Genomic DNA, 14,021 nt, shown 5'->3' on the forward strand with positions numbered 1-14,021 from the left:
ATCCTCTGGCATTGCCATCATGTGCTTTGCACACCAAACCATCTGCCCTAACCTCATTCCTATGACTTGCGCTGACACCTTTGCTTATGATGAAGGTCAGTCATCAGTGGCACGACTGAAAAAGGGGGTTTGTTATGAAAGCATGAGCAGACATTTTAAGCTTTTGATCATAATATAACTTGATTTCCTGCTGTTCTACTTGTTTCAGCTTTTTTTTTCTGGCCACTATCTCAAAGACTCCCCCCAAATTACAGAAGATTATTTTTACGATGTGGCTTAAGTGGCATCTAGCTTTGGATGTAGCAATATCCTCCTCCAGCATTTGAAAAATTACAGTTAAAAATGTCAACAAAACCACTTTCCAGATACAGTTAGTGTGTTTACATACAGTCTGCATAAGGAACCAGGCTACTGGTTCAGTGACAGAACAGTTTTTACTCACTGCACAAATGTGTCTGAATGTTGCAAACAGCCAGATGTTCAGCTGTGAGAACTGTCTGATTTAGACTTTTAGGTGTTATTTGCGTCAGTTTCAGATATCATTTTGAATAATAATGCACAGCACAGCTATTCCCCCACTCTGCTATCAGCCATTCCCTGTCTAAAGTCTAAAGTCTTTATCATACACCTTTCAAACTGGTTACATTTACTCAATGTTAAAAAATGGCCTGAGAAATCATGTTTCTCTAATCCCCCATTCCGATTATCTGAACTGCTTTTCTGTCAACCTGAGACCATTTCCTGTTGCTCATTTCGACGCGTCTCCAATCAAAACAAAAGGCAGACTTGTGAGCCATGTATTAGCATGTGAGAGCCTCCCAGGACCCACAAATTTATCTGCAATTGATGCCATCACCATTTCCCAAAGGTGCACATAAGGGCGCAAATTACTTCAGTGAATCCGCCCCGAGGATACTGCGGAAAGCTAACTGTAACCCGGTTACACAAGTGCATGTAAACACACTGAGTGCCCTGTTTTTTTCTTGATAATCCACCTCGCTGCAGTGGACAGTTTTCAGTGAAACAGTGTACTGACAGTGTATTCTGTGGATTATCTGGAGCAGCTGGGACAGGAGGAGAAGCATTTCATTCTCCTCCATTGTCTTGAAGGGACAATATATGTGCATCGGTAGATATAATTGGACTAAAAAGGTGGGTCGTTTTGGCAGAATAAGCCAGAACGCTCCAAATCTTATTTAAAGAAGGAAAATCAAAGTTTAGCCACCATAAAGATGAGAATGAAGTAACAATGTTATCCTCAATATCTGATAAAATAACTTGTCAAGATGGAGATTTCTGCGCATGTCTCTCACTCTGAGAAGGGAAGTCGTCTGAGAGAGAAACCACTATGACACCAGTTTCCTGTTGCAGCTTTGGGCTCAGCTGCATTGTGTTGTTGCCAGTCACATTCATATTAGATACAGCCTCTACATGTTTACCTGCAGCTAAACAGCGGGATGATGACGATGCAAAGAGTTAACAGGATCAGACCTGATCGTGGCAGGCAGGACTAGCAAAGTTTGCCTAATGGGGGTTAGAGGGGCTGATGTGTGTGTGTGTGTGTGTGTGTGTGTGTGTGTGTGTGTGTGTGTGTGTGTGTGTGTGTGTGTGTGTGGGGGGGGGGGGGGGGGGGGGGGGGGGGGGTGTTGTTGGCCAAATGGAACCACTGGAGCACAACACAGCTCACACCAAGAGACCCAGGAATCCGAGAGCCGGTCCTCCCCCTCTCATGCAAACAGTGGAGAAACAGCACATTGAGCACACATGCATGAACGGACGTGGCTGCACACACACAAACACAGGCTAATAAAACAACATATGCTCTGGTTTCCACTACCTGGAGCAGCAGGTGGGACGCCCCTCCCTACTGAGTCCTGAGAGGAGGCCCCTTGTATTGTTGGACTCACAACAAGGAAGTGAACACTGCGGTTAGGCAGATACAGTAGATGAGGCTCACATACACTGTGTCTGTGCACTGTGATCTACAGAATGCAGCTTGATTCATCGTCTTCAGTGTACTCTAATACTTTTCAAGAAGCCCAAAGCCCAAAGTCAAATATATGCTACATTAATCATGTTGAATCATGGCTTCAGTAGAGGTTTAGTGTCCCATGGCGGTCAAACAGTTTTAAGTATTTCTACCTTGACAAGAGCAAAATTATGGACACAAACAAAAAAATGAAGAAGAAGAATTCTTATGAATGTAGCAGCTCTACAGGTGGAAGTATCAGTGGGTCGGTTGGTCCATCACTTTGGTCAAGATTGAAATATCTCGACAAATACTGGATTGACAGCCATGAACATTTTGTACAGAAATTCGCGACCCCCAGAGAATGAATCTCACTGATTTTGTTGATCCCTTGACATTGCTTCTAGTGCCACGATTAGGGTACTCACATTTCATTAGCTTTTCGCTTGATTGTGACTAACTACTTACAGAGCTGATGACAGCCTCAGCTGTACCTTGTTTTCAGTGGAAATTAGCAAAAGTTAGCATGCTAACACAGAAAACGAATGGTGAATGCATGCATCAGCGTGTTGCCACTGTGAGCATGTTAGCATGCTGGCATTTAGCTCAAAGCAGCGCTGTGTCTGAGTACAGCCTCACAGAGACGCTAGCGCCTGCCTTGTTTTGGTGACCTCAGAGGGTTTGGTTGATACCACAATGAGCAATTTCTGACTTGTAAATAGCGTACACGTCAACATCTAAGCTGTGATTATGACTGGGTGACTGGCTGCTGACTTTCTAAAAGCTTTCTGAAATGTACAACTTGGTGCTTCATAATATGGAATGAATGTCTTATCACGAAAGCTAATTAAGTCCGCATTGAATTCATAAAGTGCTACACTGTCATTTCAGTGTCTTTAACCAACCTGAAAGCATACAACTGTCTTGCACTGTTTCGTGACAGTCAGAGCAAGTTTTCCCATTTTTACCATCCATCCCATGCCATGTGACCATGGGATAGGATTTGGGGATTGGGGTTCGATTTTGTGAGACGTGGTTGTTGTGTTTTTCAACATTATTAAAAAGGAACCCTTTTCAAATAGCATCCAAGCCTATAATTCATAACATTAAACCAAGTGGGACTCCAGCCTCCTGTCTGTTCTCTACTAATATCTTATGTGAACATCTTAGAAGACATCGGGACCAAACCCAAGTCAACACACCAGCTAATTAGTACAAAGCAGTTAGCCCCTCACTTTCCCCTTTGCGTTGACTACAGAATAAGATAATAACATGTGTCCTTACAGTTGTGCTTAAGCAGTTCCTACTATATAAGAAATGTGAAAACACCCATAATCTTCTTATTTATCATAAATATCATAAGCTGACTTTTGTCTAATTAAATGAATATAACACCCATACAGTTCAATGACTTGAGAAGCAGTTTTCATAGCCGGAGGACACATAGATACACATTTTACTGTACTTAAAAGGCAATTTATTCCAATGACCTTTTTACAAATCTATTTCACAGCGCTCTCTGTCTGGATGAGGGCGAGTGGCGGAGCAGGAGCTGCAGCTCGAGCAGTGGTCTGTTGTGATTACCTCGTGTGTGGCTCTGCCCCTCTGCTCACAATAATTGCCTTTTGCAAAAACTGCATTAATCATGTTGTGACAATACATAAAGCCCTTATTGGAATAAGCATACAAAGGAGAGACAGTCAGTGTGAATGGACAGGGGTGGGGGCTGCGGGGGCAGGAAGGACGGGGAACAAGAAGCAGTGAGTAATATGAAACCTGGACGTATATGTTGTGAGGGAGGAAAACAAGAAAATGAGTAGGCCTGATAGAAAGAAAGAGAGACCAACAGGCAGAGAGAAAGTGAATCAGTGCTGATGTTGTCTTTGTTCTAGCAGTTGCTCATAAACAAATTACATCCAATCCATCCTCCTACCTTTGCATGGAAGCTGTGGTCATTACATAATGTGGCACACAGTCCAAAGACAAATAATATTGGCTCAAGGCTGCAAAAAATTAGTATGCTGGACTACTGAGTCATGATATAGATGGAGCGCAGCCTAATGATCGATAACCAAGAGTAACTGTTTCATTGGTTAACTGTCAGAACACATTTTCTGTCTCACTTGGACCAGCAAGTAATTCTCAGACAAGCGGATGAGGTCAAATAAGCGGAGTGTCTGAGGGGTTGTCACATTATTACATGCAGCCATGTCTAACAGCACTTGACAGCACTCAACAGCAGTGAGTGATGTGTTGTTCTGTGGCATGTAGAAAAAGCCACTTTATTCCAAGATCAAACTCTCTGCAACATGATCCACAAGTGGTGTTGTATTGCCTTTAATACTGGCCTTTGTCTGAAATCTGCAGCGTATTGAGGTCCTTATCTTAAGTAGAATACTCCGCTATAAACTTAATACATTACAAGTAAAAGTCCTGCATTTTATAATTAGACTTGGAAAGGTTGGAGATTTTGAGAAAAGTGCTCGCTGTCGCACAGAGAGAGAGAGAGTAAGATCATGTATGTATGCTAAATATGAAGCTACAGGCTAACTCAACTCAAATGTAGGTGTTAATTAGAGTTTTAGAAGTGTTGGTAGGAAGATTTTGTTAACTCCTAGGTTACAAAAAATGCTCCACTGTTTAATTTGTACACGAAAAGAAATCGATAAAGACAAATATCAGTGGGCAAAGCTAAACTAACCAGCTTCTCGCTATAGCAGTGCTATCAGTCTTCACATTTTAGGCTATTTAATCTGATAGTTTAATCTATAACAATGCATCCGATTTTATAAACTGATCAAAAGGAAATTATAGCTGCTAAATTAATGTAGTTTAATAATAATTCAACAATTAATTTAATCTAATTCCCTCTGAAATGTGCTGAAATGGAAGAATAAAGAAGCATAAAAGGGAAATACTCAAGTACAAGTTCCTCAAAATTGTACTTCAGTACAGTACGTGAGTACATGTGACTGTAAATAATTTGTGACATTCCACCACAGGAAATCTGCACCTCGAGAAATTATATAACGAAAGTCCAGCAACGTATCCTCATTGCTGCTGAGGCTGTGGCTGCAGATCAAAACGCACAGTGTCCTCCCAAATGTGAAAAAAAAAAAACACAATGGTCAAGTGAATCGAGCATTAGAAAGAGGCTGGAAGTCTGGCTGACTTTAGGGGCCCAAAAATAGGACGCATTCCTCTGCAGCGGAGGGTGTGTGTGTATGTCAACAGGAATACATACCAGGCTCCTGCTGAGGGGGCTTGACTTTCTCCACACAGGGAGGGAGGCCAAAACAAAGGGCTGGCTGGTGTGTGCTCGCTCTGGAGCTGATGGAGAGGTGGCTTGATTTCCACCGCGCTACAAAGCTATCGTGTTTCAGTAAGTGTATTGCAGCTTCTTCATCGAATGATAAGCCAAGTCTTGACCAAATCAGACAAGGTCGAAGATGATACATAAATAAATGAGTAAATCACAGGCAAACACTGAACTGACTCCTGTGATGTCCAATAAGAGCAGCCACAAACAATCTGCTCTGCTCCTTCAGACTGATCCCACTGGAAATTCATACTTTTGGTAGGATTCTTGCATAAAAATAATAATTTTCATGTGAAAAAGGTATGGACATTTTGGACTTTTCTGGTTCTTTTTCCCAACCATTCATTAATGCAGTGGGCTTTGCATCTGCCGCTGTCTTGTAACCTACTTTTCTGGTGCCATGGTGGTGTTCCTGAAGGAGCCCCCCTGAACTAGGTTCAGTAAGTAAAGTAATCCCTTTTTGTGAGTGTTACTCGGTTTGCCAGAGTGCCAGTAATTGAGAACTTCAACAAAAAATGTTGGCTTAGCTGGCAATGCTGCTAATTTCATTCACACTGCAGTCAAACTGTTGACAGTGACATATTATTTGTTGCTAGTTTTGCAGAGTAAAATCTTGTTTATTGCTGAATTCAGATTTGTGGCGGTTAGGTTAGGTGGTTAGGTGGTGGTGGGGGGGTGTAATTGCTGTGTGAATTATGTTTCTATCAGTCCATAAGGCTGTTTCTTTTATACCTTTGTGATTTTTTTGTGTTAAAGTACACTCACATTAGACTTCCACCTTCCACCATCAACTCTATCTTCCATTTACTTCAAATGAAGCCTGCAAGACTCTTCTGCAAGTCTCTGTGGTCTCAAACCTGTAACATCCTGCAGAGAAGAGTCTTTAAGAGAACCATAATTCCAGTCTTAGTCTACGAAAACACTTCAGTTAAAGCTGCATTATCAATATTTTATTCTAACAACAGATGAAGTGACTGGTGAAATGACTTGCACATTGTGACAAACGCACAGAGAATAATCACCAAACTGCAGCTTTATGTGGCTTTTTTAGCCTCTTTTAGCTAATTGTTTTGGTTTTATTCTCCACAGATTCCAGCCACAGCAGGCAGCTTTATATTAAAAAAAATGGCTGATGCAGCTTTAAGTTTAGTTAAAGATTTGATTTTAGTGAAATTCGTGAAATGTGAAATAGCAAATACATCCCATCGTGTGCTTTGAGTGAGGGTTGACTTTTTAAATACTTAACCAAGACTGCAGTCTTTCCCTAACCTTAACCAAATGTTTTCAGTTGTCTAACGTGCTCATAAAAAGGTTAATCATGCTCCAGTTGCCAACAGCAGACACTGTCATGAATAGAAATATGCTGACAGTGAGAAGTTTGCAGATCATTCAGTGTCAGTACAAAGACTGTATGTGGCTGAAAAAACATAAGGCCTGAAGTTTCATAAAAATGTAATTGAAAGTGATGTTTGTATGTTCCGCCACTAGTGTGAAGTCACACTCTTCGCCATGTGCTCCCTCCTCTGCTGTTGCATTGGACACAACTGGGCTTGCAAGTCAAGACATTCTAGTGTAAAGACAAATCAGCTATTGTTGTCATCTCTTATTGAATAAATGACGAACTGACCATCCTAACGGACTCATTATATTTCCTCTGATACTTTAATCCTTTATTTTTTAAACATATATCCGTACCGCAGCATATATTCTGTGCAGATCCATTATAGTCAAACACGGAAAAAAAAACAACTTGTCAAGTGTTTTTCTAAGTAGAAGACGTGTTTTGTGTGTTTCGGTGAACAGAGAGGGGATCATTACGGATTACAGCGTCCGGGTAATGACGGCGGGCGGCAGTGAGACCGAGCGCGGCGCGGCGGAGCCGGAGCAGCGGAGGCACTTCGCGAATGTTTCTTTGCACAGTGATTAAGGGGGAGGACCAATGGCAACAAAGGAGACGGAGAGGACGGTGGCTCCTCCTCTCCCTCCCTCTCTCTCTCTCTCTCTCTCTCTCTCTCTCTGTGCTTTATAGATGCATATAATCCCTGAGTTGACCCAGAAAACAAACTCCTCTGACTGCCGAGACGCCGCAGAGTTTGAATCCGCCGCAGGGCTGCATGTAGCCGGAGCATCAGCTGGAGAAACAACCCCGGCGCCGATCCAACTTCTCCCCACGGATTCCACATTAATACATCGGGTAGGTGTCGTCCTCTGTTACTCCCGAAACAGGTAGACAGGCAGCACTTTCTCCTTTGTACTGCGGACTGTTTCACAATTTCTCGACAGAATGAAAACAGGCTGATCAGATCTGGTTTGTTTACTCGCAGCGTTATTATTACATTTATTGGCGGTTTACCGCATCGAATAATGTAAAATAACGCACATGCACTGTCCTCAGTGATTAAAAAGAACACATGCATACAAAAAAAAAAACAAAAACAAAAAAACAGCCTTCGTGCTTGTGTGATAATACCAGCAATTATTATCCTCCCTCAGACTCTCCATTTACAAAGTGACATTTGGCTGAACGATAATCCAGATCTACAAAGAAGCTCCACGTTAATTAGCCAAGGTAACACAAGAGCAGAAAATTCTGAGAAGGACTGAGGCTATTGAGGAAAGTGTCTGGTCTTATCAGCTCTGAAAGGGTTGAATGTGTACAAGCAGCCAGCGGCACCACCACAGTTCAGTTTTTTGGGGGGGATTTAAAAGCCTGAAATGTCTTTGTTTTTTCACAGACATCATGTTGTGCAGTCATTGCCCGCTCTGAATGTGTTTTTATGATTATTCATTTAGAGTCAGGTTATAAAATAATGTCATCAATTTTAATAAGCCAATCACGTTGACAGCAAAGCACAGTCTCAGCATCAACAGGATCTGTTGGCCATCTGTAGGTGATCTCAATTGAAGATCTTTTGTGAAGACAGGCAGTGTGTTTTGTGTTGTGTGTGTGTGTGTTGGGGGGGGGGGGGGGGGGTCTGGAGAAGCATTCCTCTGCGTCCTTTTGGCTGCAAGGGTATTGCTGCCCTCACTCGTCAGTGTGATATCCAGTGGTAATTCACTGATGGTGTAATTTGGGAGGTTTGAGATGTTTTTTTTTTTTTTTTTTTGCGGTGACACTTCTGGTGTGAGTGGAAGCGCTTACATCAAGAAAGAGAAACTGTGGAGGAAGAGGGAGAGTAGTTTCAGCAGAAACGGGGCTCGTTCTCATGCGAGTGGAAGGGTGTTTTTTTATTCTGTTCCATTCTTTTAAAGGGATTCTCCAATGATTTAGTATTGCAATTAAAAAAAAAAGGTGAAAAGTCATAAGAGTGAAATTAAAGGAAGAAGGTGTCAGCTGTAGAGACTGTGATACTCTGACTTTTAGTCTCTAGCATGGGTCAAAATCTAAAAATGCTGGATCCTACGTTTCCCATCATGCAACTGGATAGTGTTTCTTTTGTTAGACCCTCGCTGCCACCTGAATGCTCACTTTTTTGAACCCCACTCTTGCAAATCTTTAATGAATGCAACAATTTTTACATACACACAGAAAATAAAATGAAATGTCCAATCCAAACAAACCTGATGACATCATCAGGGTAGGTCTGGGTAATGTATATTGTTTTTTCATGATGTGCAAAATGTCTAAATCATGAAAAGGGAGTCATTAGAACATGCAAACAAAGGTGAACTGCCTACACCAGCTGTCTTGATTAACAACAGCACGCTAGCCACATACAGGCTAGCGTGCTGTTGTTACCTCGTAGTGACTTTAAATGGTTGCATCTATGGGAGGTTCAGTTTGTGTCTACCTGCCAGGTAGCAAATGCTAGCTAGCTGTCTGTAAATGTAAAACTGTCGACTCTCTACTGAGTCAAAGGATCTGGTACTTTGAATATTTCTAATGATGACAGCCTTGCAGGTGCTGCAGGTCTTTCTTATTTGTGCTCAGCCGTCTCAAGTCCTAAAAACATTTAGGACTTGCGTTTTTGTCCCCAAGCTTCGAAAAGCTGGATTTTATTTTTTTGGCCTTATTCCCCAGTCCTACTTCAAGGTTATTCTTTAAAACTTTAGAAAGCTCCTTCCAGAGCCACACAATACATTATACAGCCGTTTTCACAGGCTGAGCCGCACTCCTTGTCATGAGGAAACTGAACCACTTGTGTAAAATGTTGGGTATTTTAAGTCGTTAAGCTCGCTATGTGTTACATAACAGAATCTAATTTGATGTGTTATATGTTCAGGGTGACAGAGCAGCCATGGCTGAACACATGATGATGCCCATGACCCACGGCTTCAGGATGGGCATGAACGGACCTCCGCAGCACAACGGCCAGCCCGGTCTGCGCAGTCTGCCCAACGGCCAGGTGATGCACTACGGCAGGAACCCTCAGAACAACATGGAGGCTGCCATGAGACAGCGGACGGGCATGGTGGGACCCGGCGGGATGGCCGGCCCCGTGAACGGAGCTCCCATGGCCAACCACCACCACCAGATGATGTCTGGGAACATGATGTACAATGGCCAGGGTCCGCAGCAGCAGCAGCAGCACCACCACATGCACCCCCAGCAGCAGCAGCAGCAACAGCAGCAGCAGCAGGGTGGACACCCGCAGCAGTACCTCCCTGGTAACCTCACCTCTCAGCAGCTCATGGCCAGCATGCACCTGCAAAAACTCAACACTCAGTACCACGGACACCCGCTGGGCTCAGCCACTGGCCACCACCTGCCCAGCAGCGCTCAGTACCGGGTGGGTCCGGCCCAGCTATCAGGCATGCAGCACATTGGAGGCCCTCTGGGGCTAAACGGCATGGACATGGATCTGATCGACGAGGAGGTTCTGACTTCACTGGTGCTGGAGTTTGGGTTGGATCGCGTTCAGGAGCTGCCCGAACTCTTCCTGGGACAGAACGAGTTTGATTTCATATCGGACTTCGTGTGCAAACAGCAGCCGAGCACCGTGAGCTGTTGAGCGAAGAGTCCGGGAGCTGGTTTGGTTTGTTTGGACTGGACACTCCAAAGAATGACTGAGCGGTCACAGTAGCACAGCAAGAGGAGACAATCTCTCTGTTCTGTTTGGGTGTTTCTGTGTCTGTGTATTTGACAGTGTCTAGTATGCCCTCACACTGACCTGCCTGCGACTTGATGAAGAAATGTACTGAGAGAAAATGCAGCGAAGGCACCGGGTTTCTCTTCTTTGAGCTGGTGCCAGTAAGATCTGTTGTCTTTGGCCAAATTGAGGCATCCTGATGCAGCAGGCTCTGTCTGTACCCATCTGGCCCTCAGCACATGTGCCTGCAGTGCCAAGGCTTTGGGATAATTGTAAACTTAAACACAACGAGGGAACGCCTAAAAATACTGTCCATCTGGGTCTGCTAGATTCTGTGGCGTCTCTAAATGTACTTTATCTCTGATGACACCTTCAAATAGTAGCAGACATTTTACAAATTTATAAAAGGAAGTCCTCTGAATTTGTTTATACAAGGATGAAGGGATTAAGGACAGATTTTTTCTGACAATTTGCGCGCATATTGAAGGCTGGCTCTTCAAATCTCATTTCCTACAATATATTACACATTTCCTTGAAGAGCAGGAGAGTGAGGTTGTGCAGCATTCCTGGGTGACGTGACGGGGTTTATCTCGGCTTGGTCTGGTGAAATGTGCAACACTGATTCTTTAGCTTCAGTGTCATTCACCTGACTCTGATACAATCTGCAATCATTAAATGTGCCGCATCTGTTCCCTGCTGATTAAATGTGATCAAATCATTGGCAAAGTAGCACATTGCTTTCAAGCGTTGGCTTAGACAAAGCATTCGTCTGTGGAGAATGGCTCGGACGTCTCTTTGCTCCAAGTCAGACTGTCAGCTGCTCATTGCAAGCAAATCTTCAGTTTCTGCTTCATAGAACTGCGAGAATTGTTCGGGAGGAAGGAACCTGCTAAGATGTGAGAAACAACGGAGCTGAGGCCTGTTGCAAGACCCAAGAAAAGCCAAACAAAAAAAGCAGCCGTCAGAGGGCGAGCGTGTTGGTCGTGGAACTGAAGTGGTATCTTTTATTTTCTTTTAAAACAGGATTGGTTTAAAAAAAAAAAAAAAAAAAAAAAAGCGCGCGTTTGCAGAATTTGCATCTGTGTGTTATTTGTGTACATCTGTGTGTGGTCAGTGCAGTGAGGCATTTAAAACCGATCGAATGGCGCTCTCCTCCCTAAACTCCCGCCCGGAGTGCTGAAGGTGGTTGGAGGCTGCGCGGGGAGAGAGATTTGGATGTGTGGACACAATGTGTGGACACAGCGGTCCCTGGCAGCACTTAGTTTAATCATTATTTAAAGCTGCCGCTACCTGTGCCATTGATTTCATTCGGCAGAAGGAGCGAGCGAGGAGCACGGAGAGTGCAAAGTTGTTGTTTTTGCCATAGATTAGCTTACTCTGCTGCTTTTCTACTGATTAGATTTAAATTACATGTTCTCACACGCTTGTCTTAATTGAGGTCGGCTTGCACATTCTCCAATGTCTCAATAATTATAAAACGGACATGTTCTGTGGCTTTTTTTCTTCTCTTTTTTTGCGCAGTTTGTAATTAGGTTTTTGTCAAGGTTGCTGTGTTGCTGCTGCGGGCTGTTTGAGGGAGAACTTCCTGCACTCGTAACGCTATTTGTAGAGCCGTCGGAGGGGTCAGGGCTGCACTGCTGCACTGTGTTAATCTGTTCCAATACAACTGTGCCGCTGTCCCTGTCTCTCTGGAGATCTGCCATCTCCGAGCTCTTGAGTCAAACAATGGGCATTGAAACACTGTCATAAAGGCAGAAAAGTGCCAGAGAGCTCCCGCTCTTTTTCACTTTCTGTCTGGCAAACTGCAGCGAGACAAACTCCCAACCTCACAGTTAAAATGGAAATACTTCTGGCCTTAGCGAGACAGTGGCCTCTGCTATATCAATAAGCGCAGCCTTCTTGTGTATTGTATCTTTGTACTGTAGACTAGAGGTGAAGTTGATCTAGACACATTTAAGGTACTTTCAGAAAACATTGTCAGATGTAAATGTAAATCAGTGGCTGATTTTGATGTGTTGACAAAAGATTATATCCTACATTTTTGCAAACGAGTGTGTAGATACAGTATGAGTATACCAATGGTTTTTGGGTGCAGGGCCTGAAGCTTTAAGACCAAGTAGACTGCATGTTAAAGCAAGCGTGAGGGATGTCACCACTTTCCCACAAAGCAGCTGAGAATGTACAGTACAACACATAGTGGGAACTTGTCTTAAGATGGTAGATAAACGTGTGAGATTGTACTCCTTGTTCCAAAATTACACATCATTCATTTGGGTAAACCCCCGCCCCTCCCTCCGACTCCTTTCCCCACTTCCCCAAAGCTTTTGTATTGTTATTGATTCTATTTTAAGAAAATGTATTTATTTTCAAATAAAATATTTATTTAAAGAAATTTCTTCTTTGGATGCCAGTAATTCCTTTATCTGCTGTTAGCCGTCAAAAAGAGCACAATATGACACATGGACTTGATAAATGGAGCATGCTATAGTGTTGCTGTATACCAAGCTGTTGTTTGTGTAAGCGGTGGAAACCACAGCGGCTTTCAGATGCTGTTGATTCGTCTTATTTATCTGAGTTTTATTCTCCCGTTGGTTTTAGACACTTTCCCACCCACGAGAAGTGATGAGCAAACACGAGGGCAAAGTCCAAACCATATATCCTAAACAGTAATGATTCAGCACTCTGTCAACACAAAGCTGGACCCAGCAGCAGTTATTTTCAGTTCATTGTGCGTTATATCATTTTAATACTGGAACATTAAAAGTCAGTAACCCTGCAAAGCGGCAACAGTACAGCGTAAACAACAGCGGCGTCCTGATTTGTAATGAATAACAGTGGCTGTATTCCACGTTAACTATTTAACCTGATGACACACACGCGCGTCTGCCTGCTATCTTGCTGTAGGAAGCCTGTATGTAATCCAGTCATTTTAATGACATGTAAACACACGTTTAGTCCTCTCCCGGAACGGAATGTGAAGAGCTCACTGCACATCTCCAGCTAGAAGGTTTGTTTTACCATCTCGCTGCCATTAGAAGAACATTTCTGTGGGGATTTATGAAAAAAAAATATAAAAATAGGCTCATTAAAATTCTAATTAGCTGTGCAGTAAAGTCATATTAAGAAGACCTGAAATACTCGCTCTGCTCTACATGATGTTTCGTTAAGGCGGCGTTTTGTCCTTGAGCTGTTTTTAATGGATTTTGAATAAGTATCTGAGCTGGTGACTGTTAGACTTGTAGCAGAGCAAGCCTGCAGCAGAGCACAGCACTAGTGTCTACCTGTGGCAAATACAGGTGAGAGGGGTCGCAGCTCGCATAAAGCACGTTAAGGGCTACGTAGCCCCAGCCAACATACTGTGTGACCAAAAGGAAGCACTGCTTTTTAACCTACATACGTTTTTAAAATAGTTATTCTTACAGTGGCCACATGATTAAAAACAAGACCAAGCTCACACAGGTCCTCCTCTGCTCACAAAATCACACCCAAGTGATTAGTAGAAGATCACACACATGAAAAGTTGTGCTCCTTATCACACCCCTAACTGCTTAATGAATGAACGCTGGGATTAATTAGCTATTGAATAGCTGTTAATGCAAACATGGAGTTTTTTAAGCAATATATCAAAAGCAAAAGGCCACCATGTAGAAAAATGTGCAATAAATTGAAGAAATAGTGAGAAAGGAGAGAAAGAAAAAAATAA

At 43.1% G+C, this 14,021-nt stretch overlaps 1 protein-coding gene across 1 annotated transcript; it reads left to right on the forward strand.

Moving 5' to 3' along the window:
- Positions 1-7,302: 7,302 nt before the first annotated feature.
- Positions 7,303-12,710, forward strand: cited4a (Cbp/p300-interacting transactivator, with Glu/Asp-rich carboxy-terminal domain, 4a). Its single transcript, XM_041956087.1, has 2 exons — positions 7,303-7,482; positions 9,512-12,710. The coding sequence occupies exons 1-2, from the start codon at positions 7,318-7,320 to the stop codon at positions 10,238-10,240; spliced, it is 894 nt and encodes a 297-aa protein (XP_041812021.1). The 5' UTR covers positions 7,303-7,317; the 3' UTR covers positions 10,241-12,710.
- The last annotated feature ends 1,311 nt before the right edge of the window (positions 12,711-14,021 follow it).

Source organism: Chelmon rostratus, chromosome 16 (genome assembly GCF_017976325.1).
Source record: "Chelmon rostratus isolate fCheRos1 chromosome 16, fCheRos1.pri, whole genome shotgun sequence".
Lineage (NCBI taxonomy): Eukaryota > Metazoa > Chordata > Actinopteri > Chaetodontiformes > Chaetodontidae > Chelmon > Chelmon rostratus.